General features: G+C 54.9%; 1 protein-coding gene across 10 annotated transcripts; it reads right to left on the bottom strand.

Moving 5' to 3' along the window:
* Positions 1-13313: 13313 nt before the first annotated feature.
* PCGF1 (polycomb group ring finger 1) lies at positions 13314-17979 on the bottom strand. Of its 10 annotated transcripts, none has more exons than XM_081332166.1 (9): positions 17829-17979; positions 17511-17616; positions 15433-15585; positions 14647-14718; positions 14450-14555; positions 14094-14127; positions 13780-13866; positions 13585-13665; positions 13314-13506 (listed from the first exon to the last, which is right to left on the bottom strand). In XM_081332166.1, the coding sequence occupies exons 1-9, from the start codon at positions 17922-17924 to the stop codon at positions 13459-13461; spliced, it is 783 nt and encodes a 260-aa protein (XP_081188292.1). In that variant the 5' UTR covers positions 17925-17979; the 3' UTR covers positions 13314-13458. The 10 variants fall into 10 exon arrangements, 6 of the variants coding, with proteins under 6 accessions (XP_081188292.1, XP_081188296.1, XP_081188293.1 ...); XM_081332170.1 differs by having other exon boundaries at positions 14094-14130; positions 17829-17978; XM_081332167.1 differs by lacking the exon at positions 17829-17979 and having other exon boundaries at positions 14094-14130; positions 15433-15984; positions 17511-17594.
* Positions 17980-20795: the final 2816 nt, after the last annotated feature.

Below are 20795 nucleotides of genomic sequence, written 5' to 3'. Positions count from 1 at the left end.
CAGGAGCTCCTGAACACACCTCGCGAGGTCCACTGTTGTACCAATCAGTTGCAGTTTGGACCCACAGCAGATTTCCTCCAGGGCCTTCGGGCATCGTCAGTCACGGCTGCACCAGTGAGTGGGACTGGCCTTCTGACTCCCCTTCTGGCTTTGGTGAAAAGCAACGGCAGCACCCACCGCTCTCTGCCTCCCCCTGAAGACTCCCTGGAGTCCAGGATGTGCCAGTCCTTTGGGCACCTACTCAGCCCCAGGAAAACCTTAGCTGATGGGGATGTTGCTCTAGAAAGCAGATTCTGCCATTGTGCAACGTCACAATGTTGCTACTTTGCCTAGCTTCTCAAGTGCAGGTTGCCTCCTCTTACCTGCTTCCTCCTCCCCCTCCTTCTGTCTTTACCCTCCTCCCACCTCCTCATTTTAACAATTTGAGAGTTAAAATAATGGGGAGGGAAGCTCCCTGAGCTTCCTAGGGTGCCCTGAGGCTGCTGTGGCTGGGCTGTTGCATCGGGAAGCAGAATTCCCAGCTGTTCCTGACCCGAAGATGGGGTTGCCCATCCTGCAAAGGTTAAGGATGGATCGCCAGGGGCAGAGAAGCATTGAGGCAAAGCTTTCCCATCTGGAGGATCCCTGTTACTTGCTTGTCCTCCTGAGCTGCTGCCAACACGAAGCAGCCACCCAGCTCAGCCTGGCACAGAGCCATGGTGGGGAAGGTCTGGGTTCTCCTTAGGAGATGGGGGGGGGACTTTGGACCAGGTCCACCTGAGAGAATTATTGTGGTGGGGAAAAAGGAAACGGCGGGAGTGTTAGGTATCTACATCCACCCAAGCTGATCAGCAGTAAAGGCAAGGTAAAAATCATTTACTTTGAAATAAATGCAGAAACCGCCCTTCTCCTTGTCTCTGCTCTTCCACCCTTTCCAGCTTGGGAGGGGGGGGAAGCTCCCCAAGCAGGCTGCCAATAGGCAGGTCTGCCCTCCCAGGTTCTAGACCGGCCACACTAGAGGAGCTCCAAAATCAGGGCCCACTTCTGGTGCCTGAGCTGGCAGCTCTAAGGCAGCCAGCTTTGGAGGGCTGCTCCGGGTTGCCACTGGCTGCCCTGCAAATCCTCCCCCTCCTCCTGTGGAACCTGGAGGGAGCCTGCTGCTGCTGCAGCAGTAAAAGCCAATGAGAATGCCCCTCCCCCCCGCCCCCACCCCCCATCAGTGGCCACTGCTCCAGGTCCAGCCAGACTCATTTATCTCTGCCTCTTTTCCCAGGGGCAGCAGGAGTTAATAACAATAAAGGCAGTCCCCTCTTGCTCACTGCAGATTTACTGTTATTTAATCGTGACCTTTCTTGAGGAGCCAAGGCCGGAAGGCCTGCCTGGGGTTAAGTGTCAGGTGGCAAAAGTCAACATCTCTTTTCATCTTTCAGGTCCCCTGGGCCAGCGGGTTTGTGTGTGCCAGTGTGCCTGCATTCGTGGGTGCGCGTGCACGTGCATGCATGGGCCCGTGTCAGCACGTCAGCTGGAAGGAGGGGCAGCATCCATCCATCCATCCGTGCTTTGCAGGGCAGGAATGGAAAGTTGGGGCAAAGCATCAAAGCTTCTGGGCTCAGCCCAGCCTCGCTGACCCAAGGACAGGGGCCGGGGCCTCCTGGCAGATGCTTTTATTGACTGCTGTGAGCTCTGTGTGGCTCCGGTCCAGCCAAGGGATGAGGGAGCTGTATGGGCCTCGCCGTGCCAAGGCCTTCTCGGCCGCACAGCTCCAGGACCAGGAAAGAGCCTTCTGCCATTTGCAAGCGGCTCCTTCAGGCCTCAGAGAGGCTACATGAAATTGTGTCTCAAGGGGTTTCCCAAAGATTGTAAAGGACGGGTAACCTTGCCCAGAGGAGGGGAGCCCTGGTAGAAAAGTCTGAGGATGTCGAGCTGAGCCATGCCTGGGGAGAGGAGTTGGTTTGATGCCTGCATTCGTGCCAGCCTTTCTGCCTGCAGGGTATTGCTGAGGACACAGGCCAGAAGAGTCCCCGTCCTCACCTACTTGCACAAAATGGCCTGGAGGGGTTTTCCTTGGTCAGAAGAAGGAAAGTTGATCTGGCTGTTATTAAGTCCACAAATCTGACAGTTTTGGAGCTTCCCTTTGTAATTTGAAGGCACAATTGTGTGCTTTATTTTTTTTTTTTTTTTTTTTTTTTTTTATTGAAAAGTTTTAAAAATACAGTTTTCCTTTAAAAAACCCCCTTCCCCCTCCCTACCTCCCCTCCCTACCTCCCCCCTTCCCCCCCCTCCCCCCCTCCCTCCTCCCCCCCCACCTCCCCCTAACCCCCCTCCCCCCCCCCGGACTTCCCAGAGCTAAATACAAGGTATATATATATAAAAAGGCAATCATAAACAACCATATACTAACAACTATAAATTCTAAAATCCATCACTCTCTAACTTATATAGGATCAAACAAAACTTAGCATTATTAAATATATATAGAAGACAAAATAAAAAAAGAAAAAAGAAAACGAAAGAAGACTTATTCAAATGCTAGATAAAACTTCTTGACCCTATACTTATTCTGGATAAACTCAATCCATTTTCTCCATTCCATAATATAATGTTCTTGCGAGTAATCTTTCAAATAGGCCGAAATCTTCGCCATCTCTGCCAAGTCGGAAACCTTTAAAATCCACTCTTGTATAGTCGGCAGTTCCTCTTTCTTCCAATATTGACCTATCAAAAGTCTTGCTGCCGTAACTAAATTCAGCATCAACTTAGAGTCCACAACTGTAGCGTCAACAATTATTCCCAACAAAAAAAATTGCGGACAAAACTTTATCCTCCGTTTAAAAATCTTCTGCATATTCCACCAGACTTTTATCCAAAAAGCCTTGACCTTTTTACATGTCCACCATATATGAAAATATGTTGCCTCTTCATCACCACACCTCCAACATTTAGGCTGATAATTCGGATACATACTTGCAAGCTTTTTAGGATCTAGATGCCATCTATAAAACATTTTGTAAAAGTTCTCTCTTAAATTTTGAGCTTGTGTAAATTTTACGTTCCTCACCCAAATCTTTTCCCACGTGTCCATTGTGATGACTTCCTGGATATTTTGGGCCCATTTTATGAGGAAAAAACAAAGGGCATCTAATATAGATAAGATTGAGCATAAAGGAAGGGTTGTGTATCAACAGAATCTTATTAAGGATGCCTTTGTGGATTTTTATTCGAAATTATATACTAAAGAGGACATTAATGCAAAAGATATTGATACGTATTTGGAGAAGGCTAGCATCCCGGTTCTTACGCAAGTACAAAAAGAGGGGATTAACCAACTGATTACAGAAGAAGAAATTTTTACAGCTATTAAGGAACTGAAGGTGGATAAAGCACCAGGCACTGATGGCTTGACTGCGGCCTATTATAAAAACTTACAATTAGAGATGATAAAACCGTTAAAGGAACTGTTCCAGACAATCCAGAGGGGGGGAAAGGTGCCCCCGTCTTGGAGAACAGCTTTTATCTCTTTGATTCCGAAGGAAGACCAGGATGCTACTTTAGTTAAAAATTACAGACCGATATCGCTTTTAAATACAGATTATAAGATATTTGCTAAGGTTTTGGCTAATAGACTGATGAGGGTTCTGCAACAGGTGATTCATGGGGACCAAACGGGGTTTATTAGTGGAAGACAAATGAAAACCAATGTGAGACATATAGTTGATGTGTTAGAGTTTTTGGAAAGGCACAACCAGATCTCTGCTGCGCTAATCTTTTTAGATGCTGAAAAGGCTTTTGATCAATTGAACTGGCAATTTTTGTTGAAAGTTTTAGACAAAATGGATTTTGGGGAAAAATTTTTACAACCGATTAGGGCATTATACCAAAAACAAACTGCCCGAATTATAGTTAACAATAGTTTGACAACAGTATGTAATATTGAGAAGGGCACAAGGCAAGGCTGTCCGCTATCGCCCTTGTTATTTATATTAACATTAGAGATACTATTGGTTAAGATTCGGAATTCGGAAAAAATTAAGGGGATACAAGTTGGAGATCAGGATTACAGATTGAGAGCATTTGCAGATGATCTGGTTGTTACAGTGACCCAGCCAGAGAACTCTGTTGTGGACCTGATGGAGATAATAACACAATATGGGAAGGTTTCTGGATTTAAAGTAAATATACAGAAAACTAAAATTTTGGCTAGAAATATGACAGTTTCGCAGAAGGCTCTCTTAGAAGGATTAACTGGATTTGAGATTGTTAAAAGGGTTAAATATTTGGGGGTGATTTTGTCGCCCTCTAATACAAAGCTATATAAAAATAATTATGAAAAGTTATGGGGGAAAATTCAAAAAGAACTGGAGAGTTGGGAAAAATTGCAATTGTCTTTGTTGGGACGGATCGCAGCAGTGAAAATGAATGTCCTGCCCAAATTTTTATTCTTATTTCAAATGATACCGATTCTTAAGAAAGACTCTAACTTGGAGGAATGGCAGCGTGGTATCAATAAATTTGTGTGGGCAGGGAAAAAGCCACGAGTTAAACTTAAGATTATGCAGGATACTCGTGAGAGAGGTGGCCTTAAAATGCCTAATTTTAAATTATATTATGAAGCTGCTGCACTAGTAGGAATAAGTGATTGGATTAATTTGACACAATCGAGGTTATTAAATCTTGAGGGCCATGATCTGTTGTTTGGCTGGCATGCATATTTGTTGTATGATAAGAAGGTAGATACTGTGTTTAGGATGCATATTTTAAGACAGGCATTGCTGAGAGTTTGGAAGAAGTATAGACATAAGTTAAGCAGCAAGATACCATTGTGGGCAATCCCAAAACACGCAATAGAAAATATACATGCTGGTTTCAAACATGATGAGACTACTTACAAGGAAATTTTAAGTTTGGAAAGGAATATTTGGTGCTTGAAATCATATAGTTTCTTGCGAGAAGAGAAGGTTGTTCAGACTTGGTTTCAATATATTCAGTTACAGGCCAGGTGGAAAGAAGACCAAAAAAATGGATTTGCAACGACTGATGAAAATTTGATAAAGCAAATTAGAAATCAAGGACCAGCACATATTAAACGGATATATCTTGCATTGATAGAGATCGATTCAGAAACAGAGTTTGTTAAGGATTGTATGATAAAATGGGCCCAAAACATTCAGGAAGTTATTACAATGGACACGTGGGAAAAGATCTGGGTGAGGAATGTAAAATTCACTCAAACAATTGTGTGCTTTAAATGCTACAGTCACAATGCCCATCAGATACAGGTAAAGTTTTCAGAGCAATGGGGAAGGAGGGGGCCTCACACACACAGGCCGGTTCCCAGCAGAGCCCCCTGGCTGGGATTCAGCACAGCTTGATAACGGAGCCTCCCTCGGGCCCCAGACCTCCTGCCTGCTGCCCCATTGGCACACCTGGGTGCTGCCAGCAAGGTCTTGAAATTGAGAGGAGCGCCCAGCAGCTCTTTTGCAAACTTCTCCAGCAGAACCAAAATTGGTGTCTTTTGCCTCCTGCACATTACATTTTCTGCCATGACATATTTTATGCAGCTGGTCTACATTATTTCCATGTTTATATCCAATGTTCTTTCTGAGATAACCTGACCCTGACCTTCTCCTTTCAAAAGCTGCGGTCCCATCTCTCTATCACCAAGGGGGGGGGGTTGCTGGGCTCTCCCTGGAATGGGGAGCCTTTCCCCGCATCTGGACCTTGCCAGGTATGTCAAGACAGGTGGGGAGGAACCCAGTTGCTTTCCACTATCACCATGAAAGGAAGGGACGCCACCTCTCTGGGTCTGAATGCAGGAACAGGAGCCACCCCGGGGCCCCTGGAAGGAGCAGGGCCTGGGAGACGCAGTGACTTTCGGGGGGGGGGTTGTGGCAGAGAGCACTGCCCCCTCCCTCAGGGACATCCTTCACCTTCCCGTGTGTGTGAGAACGGGTCTTCTCGCCTGCCATAAATTGGACCCAAATTCACCCTGCCTGGCCTTGCCTCTCTTTGAGGAGGCCCACACCACAGGGCAGGTGGTAAATAAGCAGCTTTTCCAGAGGTCGGGCAGGAGAAACACGTAGCTCTGAATGCAGGGTATTGATCAGTCTGCGCAGCGGGTCAGTAACACCATTAACCCTGACGAGGCTGTGGAGTTGCAACACCAAGAGGTTAATTAAAAATAAAAGTTCAGTTAACTACTCTGGCCCACTGACTGCTTGGCAGTCTGGGGGCGGGGAGGTGGCAGTAGACCCAGGAGCTGTCAATCAAGTTCATTCTCTTCATTTCACTCTTGTCTTCCCATCTCCTCCTGGGTCAGATGGACAGAAAGGACAGCTGGGTGGAGGGCACAGCTCACCAAAGCCCCTTTGCCACGTGCAACAGGCACCTGTTCCAGGGAGAGAAAGCACTCTGCACGTGGCCAGAGCTGCTCTGTCTCTTCCTTTGCCGCTGGCTCCAAAGCCAGCCTGCTCTTTGGCTTCAGATTGGACCCAGCTTCCCTGCAAGAGAACCCACCAAGAAGGTCCTCTGGGGGCCGGGGCCGCTTCATCTGGAGGAGCCCAACCAGCCCCAAGTGCTGGAGGCCCTGGCTTGGGAAAGGGCAGGTGGGCAGGTGGGATTCTGGACATCGGTGAGGAAATGCTGGGTTCCGAAGGCCACCTTGCCCCCTTCCTCCCCCCCCCTCAAATTCTCTCCTGGCAGGGAAGAGGAGGGTGAGAGAGGCCCCTGCCTGCCCCCCTCCCCCGGCTAGGAGGAGGCTGTGGGAGCCCGAGCAGAGCAGACAGGCCAGCCTGTGAGGGAGGTGGGGGGGCCTCTTCCTGGGCTGCGTCCTCGGGGCCGCTCAGGCGCTCCCTAAAGCAATTTCCCCGTTATTGAAACCTTCCTTCCCCGCCTGGGAGCTAATTGCAGCCGAAGCTTCCCAAGGCAGGTGGCCGCAGGGCTGAATTATTCATGTTCCCCTGCCAGTCAAGGAGGGGAGAGCCAGGGCAGGCGTGGACCCTCCCTCTCTCACTTGCCGTGGCCAAAGTGAGTATGGGGGAGGGGTTGCAAGATCCGGCAAGCTCCCGGAGGACCAGGCATCCCCTTGAGGCGAGGGAGACAGTTCCAGGGGCTGCCCCTGCCCAGCCTCGTCTCCCCAAGTCTTTCAGGGCATTGCAGGGAAGGACAGCCGCGGTTCCAGTGACCCGATTTCTGGGAGATAAAATGTCCTCGGAGGGTGGGCTGAGTTTCCCCCAGCCCTCATCTGGTCTACTGCGGCCTCGGGGACTCCTACGCGAAAGCCTCTCCAACAGGCCGACAGTCTCCTCCGCCTCGAAACCTCGTCCTGCGAGTAAAACGACCTCGGTTCTCGCATCCTCTTGCCCGTACTCGAGGGCAGAAGCGCTACCACCAGCGACGCCTCCAGATGAAGCGCCCTCCGAGGACGGGCTCCCCGGCTGTCACCGCCAGCGCACAGGTGAGGGCGGGAGCGGAGTCCGCCAGGATGCCAAGGAAGGGTGGGCTTCCCCGACCAGAGCCACCCGCGGCCCCTTCCTCTGGGCCCCCAGATAGGCCAAGGAAGCGCCGACTCTGCCGGCCGGCGGATCAGCTTCTGGCGGGAAGCGGCGGCCTGGGCCCGAGACGCAGGACTCTGCTCCCGCTGCACCGAAGGAGCCCCTTGGTCGCGCTTGTCAAGTCGGAGGGGCGCCTGGCGAGCGGCGATGGAATGGCCCGCCCCTGTGCCCCGAGGAGCGCCGGGTTGACGGAGGACGCCTTTCAAGGCCGATGCTTGGAAGAGGCGCGCGGGGGGGGGGGTGTTGGGGGTTGGAGGGGAGCTGCTCCACCACACCCGCGAAGCGAGGCCGTGAATGGGCCCTTCCGTTTTTCTGGGCCAGCAAACAAGGCCAGCGCTGCCCTTGCGGAGAGGCGAGCTGAGGTCGGATGGCTGCAGAGAGATGTTAATGCCTGAACTGGGGATTCAGAAACGGTGAGATGGAGGGAATCTCGGGGGTGGTGGGGAGAATGCTGCGCCCCTCCCCCAGTGAGCCCCAGCTTTCTGGCTGGAGAGGGAGAATGGCGCCCGAAGGGAGTGGGGTGGGCAAACTACACTGGCATTAGCGTTGGCCCTTGCGGAGCTGCAAGCCTCTCTTCCAAGGAGGGGCGAGGCAAGCCCCCAGCAGAGAAGACCTCGGGAGCCAAGAGGGACAGGCAAGGGTGGATCCTGCCTGGTGAGACTTTGGGCCTTCAAGCAGCATCTGGGAGCTGCCCCATGCCCAGAGTGGGACAGAAGCGGCGGTGGGGGGGGCAGCCATTACCTGAAGTGGGACCGAGGAGATGCCTGGTCACCCCCTTCAACCATTTGACCACAGGTAGAGTTCGCAGAGCTGGCAGAAAGTGCCATCAAATCTCTGCTGGGTTCAAGAAAATTGTCTATGAGAAAAGCTTTGGGACAGCAGGCTAGACACCCCGGCAGAGGGGATCCAGTGGTGAAGGGGAGGAGGAGGAGGAGGCAAAGACCCTCCTTCCCGCTCTTGATCCTGGGAGCCAAAAGAGGCTCCCCGCAGTCTCATTTTCTCTCTTGCTGAATGTGTGCCCCACCTTTCCATTGGTATAAACAGCCAAGATGCCTTCATGTTGTCCAGAGGCAAGATATAGAAAGAGCTCTACAATGCCCTTCAAGGCTTCTTTTGAAAAGCGAACCGGTGGTAGACCAGCTGCAGTGCATCCCCGGAAGGAAACCCCCAACCAGCCGAGCCCCTCCATGAAGGGGACCAGAGAAAACTGACAATTTCACATCCTCTAAGGCTTAGGCTGGCTTTTGCGATCAGAGGCCAGGGGCTCCTTGCGGGGACCAGAAAACTGGTCCTGGGCAATGCTGGAGATGGCAGGTGGCCTCTGCTCTTCCCTGGTGGCCAACCCGAAGATCTTGCAAGTCAGCCGGCAAGAATCAGGTCCTGGCGCAGGCCTCAGAAGAGTGGCATTCCCCACGCAACTGCTCTGAAACGTTGGCTGAGCAGAAAAGGGGGTGCAGGGCAAGCCTGGATTGTGGCTTCCTTTCGACCTCTTTGCCGGGGAAATGCGAAGGCTTGGCGGGGTGTTCAGTAAAGCTTCGCTCTGGTCACACAATCCAGGGAGGAGATCCAATCAGCTGCCTCTTCTGGTGCCCTTTGCAGATTCCACCCGTCCTTCTATCCGCCCAGATAAACTGATGTACAATAATCTGTTTAACCAGACCATGCGACAGACAACTTTCAGATGAAGCACTTGGCCAGCCTGTTCCTGGAGTGGGGTGTCTGTCTTCATTCACACAACCCACTGGATTCATACTAAGAGATTGGTTTCCTCAACCATGGACATTGGCCAAGGGCAATGAGCAGCTTTCTCCACCATGAATGCAGGCCATTGACCACTGGGCAAGGGCAGAAGTGCACAAGGTTGCCCTCCACCCACCCTCGGCCCTCCAGGAAGGTCCCTTTGCCCAGCTTTTTCCACCATGTGTCAAAGTAGCTTTTCTGACATGTGTCAGGTTGAAAGAACAATCTAAGCTGCCCAGAGACATTGGGAGTTGTGAAGTGCAAACGTCTTTACATTATAAAAATGTCATGCGCAATTTAAAAAAAACAATGAGTGAACAAGTTATTGGATACATCTAATATACCTGCCATTTTTGCAGTAGGTCTTAATGACCTTCCCGCTCCCCCCCCCGCTCCCCCCCCCGCGCCTTGGTGAGCACGAGTTGTGCCTCTCCAGCGAGGAAGGCAGGGCTGAATTCCTGAAGTAAACTCTGCTGACCAAGATAAACTCACAATAGCAGGAAAGGTCTCTGCCTTGCCAGCACGGGAAAAAAGCAGGGGGGAGCTGACACTACTCCCCCCATGTGAGTCCCTCCCCCGTGTGCTCTGGCCTGCCGGACAGCACCCCACGTCCTAGAGCAGTCTGGCTGGCTGGCAGCCATGTGGCCCGTCTCCCGGACCAGCCGCAGCCCGGCCTCCTCTTCCTGCAGTGCAAGTGTCCAGACAGTTGTGCTTCCTGGGGACGCATCCACGAGAGGCGTCTGGCTCCTTTGAAGCCCTCTGCTTCTCCTACAGGCTCCTGGCCAGGGACGCGCAGCAGGGCTGGCTTAGCAGGTCCAGTTGCCAAGTCCTCGGACATACATGGGACTGGCCCGAGCGGCTTCCTGATCCTGCCCCCGGGCCTGCAGATCACGGAGAAACGATGCACCGGGAGCCCGAAGAGACGGTGCCGGCATCTGTGAGCGGCATCCTCCCGGAAGCGTGCAGGAAGCGCAGCACTGGGCTCTTCCCGTCCTCGCAGCGCCCGGCTCCCTGGGGAGGGCTAGGGAAGTGGGGAAGCTCCAAGACTAGACAGGCGGAATGAGTCAGGATTGTTCCCACAGCCCATCCCCGCTCCCCAAGGGATGCGGATGGCAGCACGTAGGTCTCCGAAAATGGCCTCCTCCGTTGGGGCTGCTTGCAGGAGCCTCCGCTTTGCACAGAGCGTCGTTCTGCTCGTGCGCGGGGCTGCGGGGGCCTCCTTGGCCCGAGAGCTGGTGGTCAGCGCGTAACAGCAGACATTGTGCGGGGCTTCTCCCAGCCTCAGGTTCTCGAGGTCCTTTGTGCTTGGTTGTCCCCCCGAAATGACCTGTCCTGGGCTGAGCCGTGTCCGCCCCGCACCCCGCACCTAGGATGGCTAGGCTGGCGCAGGCTGCTCCCGCACAGTCATTGCCTGCTGCCAATCTGGCAACATTCTGACAAAATTACCTTTGGATTTTCTCATTAGCTTAGTCTCCAGTGAGCTCGTTATGGGGAGCCTCCATCCCGCTTCTGCTCTGACAGCTCCTTCCCCCTGACAGCCTCTGCCAGCGAGGGGAGGGGAAGCGCCAGACGGGGCTGGGCAGGGCTCAGCTGCGTTTCTATGGGAGTGGTCCAGGGCTCACCTGTTCTCCCCCGTCCCTGAGGAGGAGCGTCTGCACCTACCTGGCCTCAGAGGCCTAAGAGCTCCTCTTCAGCCAGGCCGCGTTGCCCGAGGCATCCTGGCTGGAGATCTCCTCTCCCCCACCCCGCGTACCCTCAGCTGACATCCGGACCCGGGCTCTGGGCAGGTGAGTATCAGGTGGCCCTTTCTGCCAGGTGATGGGTAGGTACAGCGGGCATGGGAAGAAGGCAGTTCAATACCCTGGAGGTCCTGCGAAGGCCACGCAGGGACCCACCCTTCTGCCCTGCTTGTTGGTGCCAAAGACCGGAGGGGGGCGCTTCTCAGATTCTGCTGGCACCAGTTGTGCCAAAGGGTCATCTGCCCCACACGGTTTGAGGATGGTCTGGGGCTTCGGACCTGGTCTGCGCCAGAGCCACCTGGAACTACTGAAAGTGCCGACTCTTGTGGGCAGGAAAAAGGAGGGGGCTTTGGGTTCCTTTTCCTAGCATCAAAAGGACCAATTGTCTCTCTTCCTTTCCCCCCCCCCCGCGCCCCTGAGTTGCTGACGAGCCATTTTCCCTGCTTCCCTCCCCACTGGGACAACTCCACAGTGCAGGGATTTGCCCTCCTAGCTTCGCTTCAGGGGCGCCGCCGCCGCCGAAGAGTCCAACAGTTTTCCAGACCGCTGGCCCGTTTCTGACTCTTCAGGATGAAGTTAACTCTTCAGCTGAGTTAACCGTGCAGATCGCGCGTGCGCGCGTGACTTGAGGAATGCCAGTTCCAAAGGCGCCGCTCCGCAGTCAGCAGCTGCTCCTCGAGGAAAGGGCGGAGCTACAGACGGCAGCCGCACGGTGGAGCCGCCGGCACTTTCGCTACGGGGCCGCCAGCTGCAGATCTTCCGCCCCGACATCCTGCGCGGGGATGTCGGCGACGCGGGGTTCGGAGCGTCCGCGCTGCGCTGAGGCCCTCCAGTTCTTCCCTCTGGGCTTCACCTCCTCCCTCCCAGCTACGCCGGCAACTGGGCCCGCAATTCCGGCGGCTTTCCAGCAAGCGAAGGGCCGAGAACCGGAGCAGACCCCGGGCTGGCACCGAGCTAGAAGCCCCTCCGCGTTGGCGTGAAGGGTGGAGAAGGGCGGGGCTGGCGGAGCTGTGGGGTCTGACCCAGAAGCCGGGCTAAGAGCAGGGCCTCCGGTTTCTCGGTTCGGAAGAGTCCGCAAAGCGCTCTGTAAGCCGGGGATTGTTCTTGGCGGGCGGCAGAGGATCGCGGAGGAAGGGTCGCGATAGTGCCGGCGCGTCAATTACCGTCTGGGGCTGCGACGGGGGTTCGCTAACCCGGGCTAAGCCAGCCCGATCTGCTTCCCTTGCGCCGGGAATGCCTGCAAGTGAGCGGGGGACCCCGCCGGTGAAAGTTCAAGCCCCAGGAGGGTCTCTGGTTTGGCTTAGAGGGCCGCTGCCACCCCACCCCCCCCGCGAAAGGTGGGGTTCTGCAGCAGCAGCAGCGGCCCTCGGGGAGGAGCAGCAGCACCCAGCGTGCACCTGCTGATGTGTGCTCGGGCGTGATGTGGCAGCTGCCCCGGCCGGACCAGCCCCGGAGGCTTTGCGCTGGGAAGCACGCAGTGCCCCACGGCCCTGCCCCCTCCCGCCACAGGCTGCTCTGCTGAGGGGAAGAAAGACGGCTCGGATTACCCTCCTGGAGCCTCCGGCTATTAGCAGCCCGGAGCATGACCGGCGCTCTTTGTGTGTGACAAAGGATCACCCCAGTTTCCCCTCCAATATAGCGCGCATTCCAGAAAGGGGGAAAGAGCTCCCCCCTCCAGAAAGGAAAAATGTCTAGAGTTCAGCTTTCCAATCCAAGAAAAAGCAGACTATCCCTGAGCATGTATAAAATTCTTTCTGGACTCTGGCGCAATAAAACTAAGAGGGTCCCTCAAAAAACAGGCAGATTCTCCAGTTTGTGAGACCCCCAGATCCCCGTCATTTCACCAGCTCCTTAGCAAGGGTGGGGGCTTCTAAAGGGGGAGGAACAGCAGCCCAGGCCAAGGGCCCTCCCCCCCCTGAGAAATCGCAACAGCTGGCCTCATCAGGAAACCGAAACCTGGCCAAGTGGCTGCAAACGGCCTGACAGCAGCCCAGCTTGGGAATGCAGAAGTGCTGGGGGTCTGGGGGAAGGCAGTCCACCCAGACCAGTCTCAGGACTTCCCTGAGAGGGAGGCAGGCAAGCTGCAGGGAGTTCATTCCTCCTCCTTCTCCGCTTGGTAAACAGCCCTTAGCTGAGGCACATTAAAGCACCGCACAGAGGGCAATTCACCCTCCAGGCCAGGGCGGGCTAGGGGCGGCCCTGCCCCCAGCTGGCCAGCCTGGAGAACTGCAGCTTTACTTAAGCAGCGCCCCCCTCCCCCCCCCCCCCCCCGAATATGCAAAGAGATTCTTGTTCATTCCAGGAGCCAAATGCTGGAGCCCAAAAGACCACCATCAGTCTTTTTATTACAAAAATAAATGCCTGTGGAAGAGCAGAGATCCTTAAATTAAAGGGCTGGTGGGGCGGGGGGCCACCAGCTCCGGGAAGGGGACATCACGGTCCATCGCCCCCTACCTCCTCTTCTCCTTCACACTGTAGTTCAGATGCAGAGGGGCCGGCTGGAAGACAAGAGAGCCGTGTGAGTGCTCTGCCTGGGGGCAGGGAAGAGGGCAGCCCGCCCGGGAATGTGCCCCCACCTTGCCAAACCAGCGGGTGAGCCAAAGTTGCTTCAGAGTCAGGTGATCCGGAAGCACCTCGTTGTCAAACAGGATCTGTACCTGGGTGGGAAGAAGTCCCCAGCACCCTCATTAGCAGGGGCCAGAAAGCCCACTCCCCGGGGCTTTGGCACACGGTCCGCAAACCCTCCTGCACCGGGTGGGACCCTCACTCACATATTGCAAGGCCAGTTCTAGTCGGCAACACAAAACCCGGCGGAGGTGGCGTATCTGGGCCCGCACGGAGCAGCGGACGTATTTTTGCTGCGGGGGGGGGGGAGAGGAAGACAGAGAGAAGACGATGAAGATGAAGCCAGCAGGATGAGGAGACCCTCGGCCCTGCAGCGCCTCCCCCAATTTCAATACTCTTTGCTCCAGAAAGGTGGGAGGGGGCTGCCAGCTCCACCCTTTCCCATACAGGGATTTGCCCACACGGGAAGTGGGGCCACGGTGGGAAGAGGGGGCCAGAACCAGCCCCAGGGTCTCCTCACCTGCAGGACGTGCTTGCTCTTCTCTTTCCCAGAGCTGCTGCAAGAGGAGAAGACAGGAGAGGCTGAATCCGGCCTGCCTCAAAAGGGAGGGAAGTGTGGGAGCAGCTCAGGCGGCCAGAGAAGGAGGGAAGCCCCTGCCAGCAGCCCCCAGGGAATCTGCGGACCCTGAATCGGCAAGGAAGCAAGGACGGAAAACCCATGGCGCGCAGGACGCCCGCCCCCTTCCCACCCCCTCTGAACCAGCCAGGCCGGCCTGCTCTGTCCTCCACTCTTTCCCTGGCAAAGGCCCTGGAGGCAAACCAGCGGGAGGGGCCCTGGTCCCTCCCCAGGGCTGAATTTGGCCTTCCCTTCCTTACCTCTGCTTCTCCAGGCACAAGGTGACGTGCTCATCGAAGCGGTAATAGTGAGCGCGCGAATGGTTGAAGGTGGTGTAGGGCAGGCCCACGCGGTCCGAGGCAGGGTCTGGGATGGAAGACAGGACATCAGCCACGGGCTCTGGGCCACCAAGATCCCCTCCACGGCAGGCTGTGTGCAGGAGGAGGGCCAGTCTTACCTTCGTGGCTAGCCTGGCTCCCCCGCTCCAGCCCTCGGGACTGATAGAACTCCCGGATCCTCCTCTCCTCGCCTGTGACATTTGGGGGGGGGGGAGAAAGAAGAGAGGCAAGGAATGAAGGGCAATTTGCTGGCCCAGCCGGGTACGTCTGTCTGTCTGTCTGTCTGTCTGTGCTTGGCACATGCGAGCTCCCTTAACACAGGAGGCTGAGCTGCTGTGGCTGAGCTGCTATGATCGGTTCGTGAAAGGATTTAACCAGACAATAAACAATGTTAAATAAGATTCTACAGTAATCTTCAGAAAAAAGCACAAAGTTATTCTAAGATGTTAAGCCTTTAATAACTTTTGGATCTAACCCTAAAAACGCCTAGCAGCAGAAACATGTTGCCAGGAGGCAACCTCTCTGTGCTCCCCCCAGCCCCCAAGAAACCAAGGACCTTACAGCAGCACAGGAAGAATGGCTGCTCTCTCCGAGGAGAAGAGCTGCGTTCCCTGGGATGAGGGGTGGGCAGGGGTACCTCCAGTGAAATGGGAGGGTCCAAGGCAAGGGGGGCTTTCGGGACCCCCTGCACAGGAGGACACAGGCAGCAGGCAGCAGCCCCCCTGCCACTTGCATGTGACTGGGAACAGCGTTCCTGTCACGGGGGGGGGGGAGGGCCTTCCCTGCTTCCCATAGGCCAGCGAGGCCCTTCCAGGAATCTCCCTCCACTGGCCATCACCAGGTGCCCAAGAAGCCCCCGAGAGCGGGTGGGCTGAGAGTCCCGCAAGCCCCCTCCCCATGCTTACTCTCCTGCAGGCCAGGCACCAGCTTATAGACAACGTCCTGCATGACGCGGTCCAACTTGAGGTTGAGCAGCGGCTGAGTCTCGTGGATCTTGGTGCTGCAGAGCGGGCAGTACTTGCTGGTCTGCAGGAACTTCACGATGCAGCTCTTGCAAACTGTGGGAGGGAAGAGGTGCCATGGCTGGCTGCCACCAAGGGCCCGGCGGACCAGACAAGCTTGGTCTCTGCCCTGCTTCTGCCTTCCCTGACCCGTAGGGCTCATGCAGCTGGCACTGTGGGGATGGGGGGGGCACAGGAACAAGACCCAAATGTAGCCTTCGACCTCTAGCAAGTGGAGAGGGCAATGCTGTTTTTTCCCTCTTCCAAAGAGTAGGCTGCCCGTTGTGCAGCAGATGCCAGAGAACGTGTGAATAGTTCGAACGAATAAACCCCAGGGCATTTGGATGGCTGACTCGCCTTATCCTCCTCTTTGGCAGAGTCTCTGGATTAGCAGATGAGGGGAATGCCAAACACCTGGAGCATCTGGACCTCAGCAAGGTCTCTCACCAGATCCTCCTTCGAGAAATAGCCAAATACAGACTAAATGAGGGCATGTTACACAGACACCTGGCTGGCCAAATGACCACACTCAGGAGCAGCTGTTCTACTTCAGTTTTAATAGAACTATTGGGCAGGGCCTATCAGGAAGTTTTGAGGCAGCCCCTCAAATACTGCAATACTGCTATCATGTCACCCCGTTTCTTTTTTTCTTTCTTCTTTTTTTAGACTAAGGTAAAGGTAAAGGTTCCCCCGCACACGCGTGCTAGTCGTTTCCAACTCTAGGGGCCGGTGCTCATCTCCGTTTCAAAGCCGAAGAGCCAGCGCTTGTCCGAGGACGTCTCCATGGTCATGTGGCCGGCATGACTAGACGCCAAAGGCGCATGGAACGCTGTTCCCTTCCCACCGGAGCGGTCCCTATTTTTCTACTTGCATTTTTACGTGCTTTCGAGCTGCTAGGTTGGCAGAAGCTGGGACGAGTAACAGGCGCGCGGCACTCGGGATTTGCCCCGCCAAACTGCCAACCTTCTGATCGACAAGCTCAGCGTCCTAACCCACTGAGCCACCGCGTCCCCTTTTTTAGACTAGACAAGCCCAATTCCTGCAACCATTCTTCATGTTTTTATCTCCAGGCCTTTAATTCTCTCTAAACTTTTCCCAAAGTCTCAACAACTTTTCTGTAACGTGGTGACTAAAAACTAGATGCAGTCTTACTAAGGCTTTACAAAGCGGTAATAATACCTCGCGTGATTTTGATTCTGTGCCTCTGTTTATACAACCCAGGATTGTATTAGCTTTTTTGGCTGCTGCCACACACGGCCAGCTCATAGTCAAGTGACCGTCCACTAGGACTCTGAGGTCCCTCGCACAGTTGCTCTTTTTGAGCCAGGTCTCTCCTAATCTGCTCCTGGCTGATAGGAGCTGGCTCATAATACTACAAGGCAAGGGATTTGGGCGGCCCCATCCAGTGCAGCAGCGGGGGCAGGGCGGTGCAGCTGCCACAGCGCAGGAGGGGCTGCCCACCTCCACCCTGTCTTGTTGGGCAGTGCAGAGCAGCCGAACTCAAGCAGCGAGATCGGGGAGGGCGACCAAGATGGCAAAGGGGAGTTGGCGACTCTTTCCTCCCGGTATCTTCAGCTGACAGGTGCCGGAGGGGGGAGTCATGGGGACAGCAGCCATCAAATATCTGACCATCCCTGACTAGGCCAGCGGGCAAAGACTACCAGGTCCAGGCAGCTTCTGGGGGAACTTCCTGACTCCGAGAGGGGCAAATTCTCCTCTGCTGGGGGGGGGAGAGGGGGGTTGCCTGGCAGGGGCCCCTCGAAGATGCTCCGGCGCCTGCCCCAAAGGGCGGAGAGGAACGCACCGCGAGGACCCGGGGAGGGCAGAGTCGGATGCCCGCGGGGAGAGAGAGAGAGAGAGAGAGAGAGAGAGAGAGAGAGAGAGAGAGAGAGAGAGAGAGAGAGACGGGGCCCCGGCGGTTCTCGGGCGCCCGCTTTCCCCGGGGAGGCAGAGGCATCCGGCCCCCTCCCCGCCCCACTCACAGGTGTGCAGGCACTCGGTGATGGTGGTGGCGTCGATGAAGTAGCCGGCGCAGAGGAAGCAGACGATGTGCTCGTTCAGCTCCTTCATCTTCACCTTCACCTCCTCCTGCGGGCGGGCGGCGAGCCGGGTCAGAGCCGCTCCCCCGAGCGCGGCCGGGCCCCACCCCCGCCCGGTCCCGGCCGCCCCGTCTTCGGCACCGGAGCCCCCGGGGATCGGCTTCCCCGCGCCCGCGGCACCGCCGGCGGCGCGGAAGAGGTTGCCGCCCGCGGCGGCCACGGGGCGAGCGGAGCCCCCGCCCGGCCGGCCGGCCGCCTCACCTCGTTCCGCAGCGGGTCCATCTTGTAGACGGCCTGGAGCTGGTTGCGGAGCCGCATCGCGATCGCCATCGGGCCCCCCGCGGGAGGAGAAGCCATCTTGGAGCCGCCAGCCCGCTTCCGGGTGGAGGGGGCGGGGCCTGTGGCCGCCCGAGAGACTACAGTTCCCGCCGTGCCGCGCGGCCCAGCCCGGACCACGTGGGCGCCCCAGCCGCGGTCCGCCCGGCCGTGGGGGGCGGAAGCGCGGGGAGGGGGTCCCGCGGGCGCGTGGGCGGCTTCCCTTTTTTCCAGGGGCGTCACTCGCGGCCTCGCGAAACGCGCGTGGGGGGTGGGGGTGGGTCACGTGAGCTCCCCCTCTTCCTCGGCGCCCACCCAGACGGGCCCGTTGCCCTCCTGGCTAGCGACGCCTCCCGAGCGCCCCTGCCCAGCCGTCCTGTCGCGCTGGAGCGGCGGCGGGGGCCCTCGCGGGGGCCCGGGCGAAGAGACGCCGGAGGAGGCGGGAGGCAAAGGCGCTCCTGGGCTGAACGCGTGGGCGTGGCGCCATCGGGTGGCCGAGGAGAGTATCGCAGGGCGGAGGCGGTTTCTGCCCGCCTTGCCGGACGAAATGCCTCGCGCGGCTGCCCAGCCAAAGGGAAACGGACTGGACGGGCTTAGGAGACAGAAATGAAGCGGGGAACCATCTACTAGCTTCGGCCAATTAGTCCTTCATTGCTAACAGTTTTTGAACAGCCAAAATGGTGCGTATAACCGTGGATATCAGCAGGTGGAAGAGCTCCGTTTAAAAAAGGCAAATACGTCATCGGGGGGTGGGGGGGGTGACCGTGGAACAAATCACGAGTTGCTCCTTTCCAAGTTCAAAGTTAAGCTAAAAAAGAAAAAGAAAGCCAACCGGTCTCTGTGACACGATCTCGACTTTTTTCCATAATTTTCAAGAACATCAAGAATCCCTTTGAAGTCCTGAATCTCGTTGATAAGGAGCCAGAGGGACCGAGGAATGGCCTCTCAGCTGCTGATTGAGGGACCTCTCCTTTGGTTGTCGGTGACAGTCTCTCCAGCCTTGGGAGCTGCCTCTGGCAAGGCTCAGGACCTCGTGGCCTCCGTGGCAGTCACAGGCTCACAGAGAGACGTCCTACTTTAGACCTTGTGTTAAGATGAGATTGGGCAGCCGCTTGTCCGGAATGCTCTAGGGTCTCCCACGTGAGCAAGGGGTTGGACTAGAGGACCTCCATCCTCACTTCCAACGCTTACTCTGTTAAGTGATTTGGAAAAGCGTGGACTTTTTATTACCTGGTTGCTACGGTCCGATCCTGCCCTGAGCCAGTTACAATTAAGAGCCACCTGTGTCCTCCGTGGGGCTGATTCAGATGGTGCCTGATGCTTCCTGTGGGCAGCTGGGGTCTTTCCAGTAAGCATCTCAGTTCACTCTCTGCTGGACCACTAACATCAGGAGGTGAATTGGGTGTGGACCTCTAACGCCCCCAAGCGGCCTTCTTCTGGATTCAGTTCCTAGTTGGGGCCTTGACTGAGGATGGGGTTTTTTAATATTGTTTTAATTTTATTGGTTTTAGTAATTATGTATGGGGCTTTGTAATTTAATTCTTTTTTAATATTTGTATTACTGTTTTTATAGCTGTTTTATTGTTGTGAGCCGCCCTGAGTCCTTCGGGAGATAGAGATAAGTCCCATAAATAAATAAATAATAATAAATTTAATGAAACTGAATTAGAATAGAGCCAGAAGGGACCTTGAAGGGACTCTAGTGCAACCCTCTGCTCAGTCTTTTCCTTAAAAACCTCCAGTGATGAAGCCCCTACAACTTCTACAACCTGTTCCACTGGTAAATTGTCCTCACTGTTTGGAAGTTTCTCCCTATTTCCAGGTTGCTTCTCTCCTTGATTAGGTTCCATCCCTTGTTTCTTGTCCTGCCTTCGGGGGCTTTGGAAAACAGGTTGACCCCCTCCTCTATGTGACAGCCCTTCAAACACTGGAAGGCTGCTATCATGTCCACACTGGACCTTCTTTTCTCTAGACTGGACGTTCCCAATTCCTGCAGCCTGTCTTCATATGTTTCAGTCTCCAGGCCTTGGATCATCCTACTTGCATCTTACTCTGCACTTTCTCCAAAGTCTCAACATCTTTTTTGTAATGTGGTGACCAAAATCGGATGCAGTATTCCAGGTGTGGCCTTACTAAGTCTTTATAAAACGGTAATAATACTTCACGTGATTTTGATTCTATGCCTCAGTTTATACAACCAAAAATTCTATTAGCTTTTTTGGCTGCCGTCGCACACTGCTGGCTCAGATTTAAGTGGTCGTCCACTAGGACTCCAAGGTCCCTCTCACAGTTACTGTTTTTGAGCCAGGTTTCACCTAATATGTACTTGTGCCTTTGATTTTTCCTGCCTAAATGTAAAACTTTGCTTTTCTCCACATGAAAACTCATTTTATTGGATAGGGCCCATTGTTCAAGTCTGTTAAGATCTTTTTGGATCCTGAGATTGTCTTCGGTCAGCTGCAAAATTGATGAGTTCCCCTTCTATTCCTAAATCACTTATGAAGATATTGACGAGGCCTGGGCCTAAGACGGAGCCTTGTGGTACCCCACTGCTTACTTCCCTCCATGTAGACATACTACCATTAAGGACAACTCGTTGAGTACAGTTCATCAGCCAGTTACAAATCCGTCTGGTGGTGATACTGTCTATTGCACATTTTTCAAGCTTACCAAGAAGTTGGTTGTGGTCTACTTTGTCAAATGCCTTGCTGAAGTCACCATGAGCCCGGGCAGGAAAATGGACATCGCCAACAAACTAGGAGTGCTTGGCTATGGTTAGGAGGGCACTACCTTTTCTTGCCGGGCCTATATATGTTTCCTAGTAAAGTACATGGAAAATCCCACTGGAGGAAAATTCCACCTACGGTTAGGGTTAGGTCTCCATGAACTCATAGAGTAAAATGGACATCATCA

The sequence above is a fragment of the Vipera berus genome, assembly GCF_964194415.1.
Source record: "Vipera berus genome assembly, chromosome: 7".
NCBI lineage: Eukaryota > Metazoa > Chordata > Lepidosauria > Squamata > Viperidae > Vipera > Vipera berus.
Note: the sequence above shows the minus strand (reverse complement) of the source record. Positions and strands in the feature narration are given on the sequence as shown.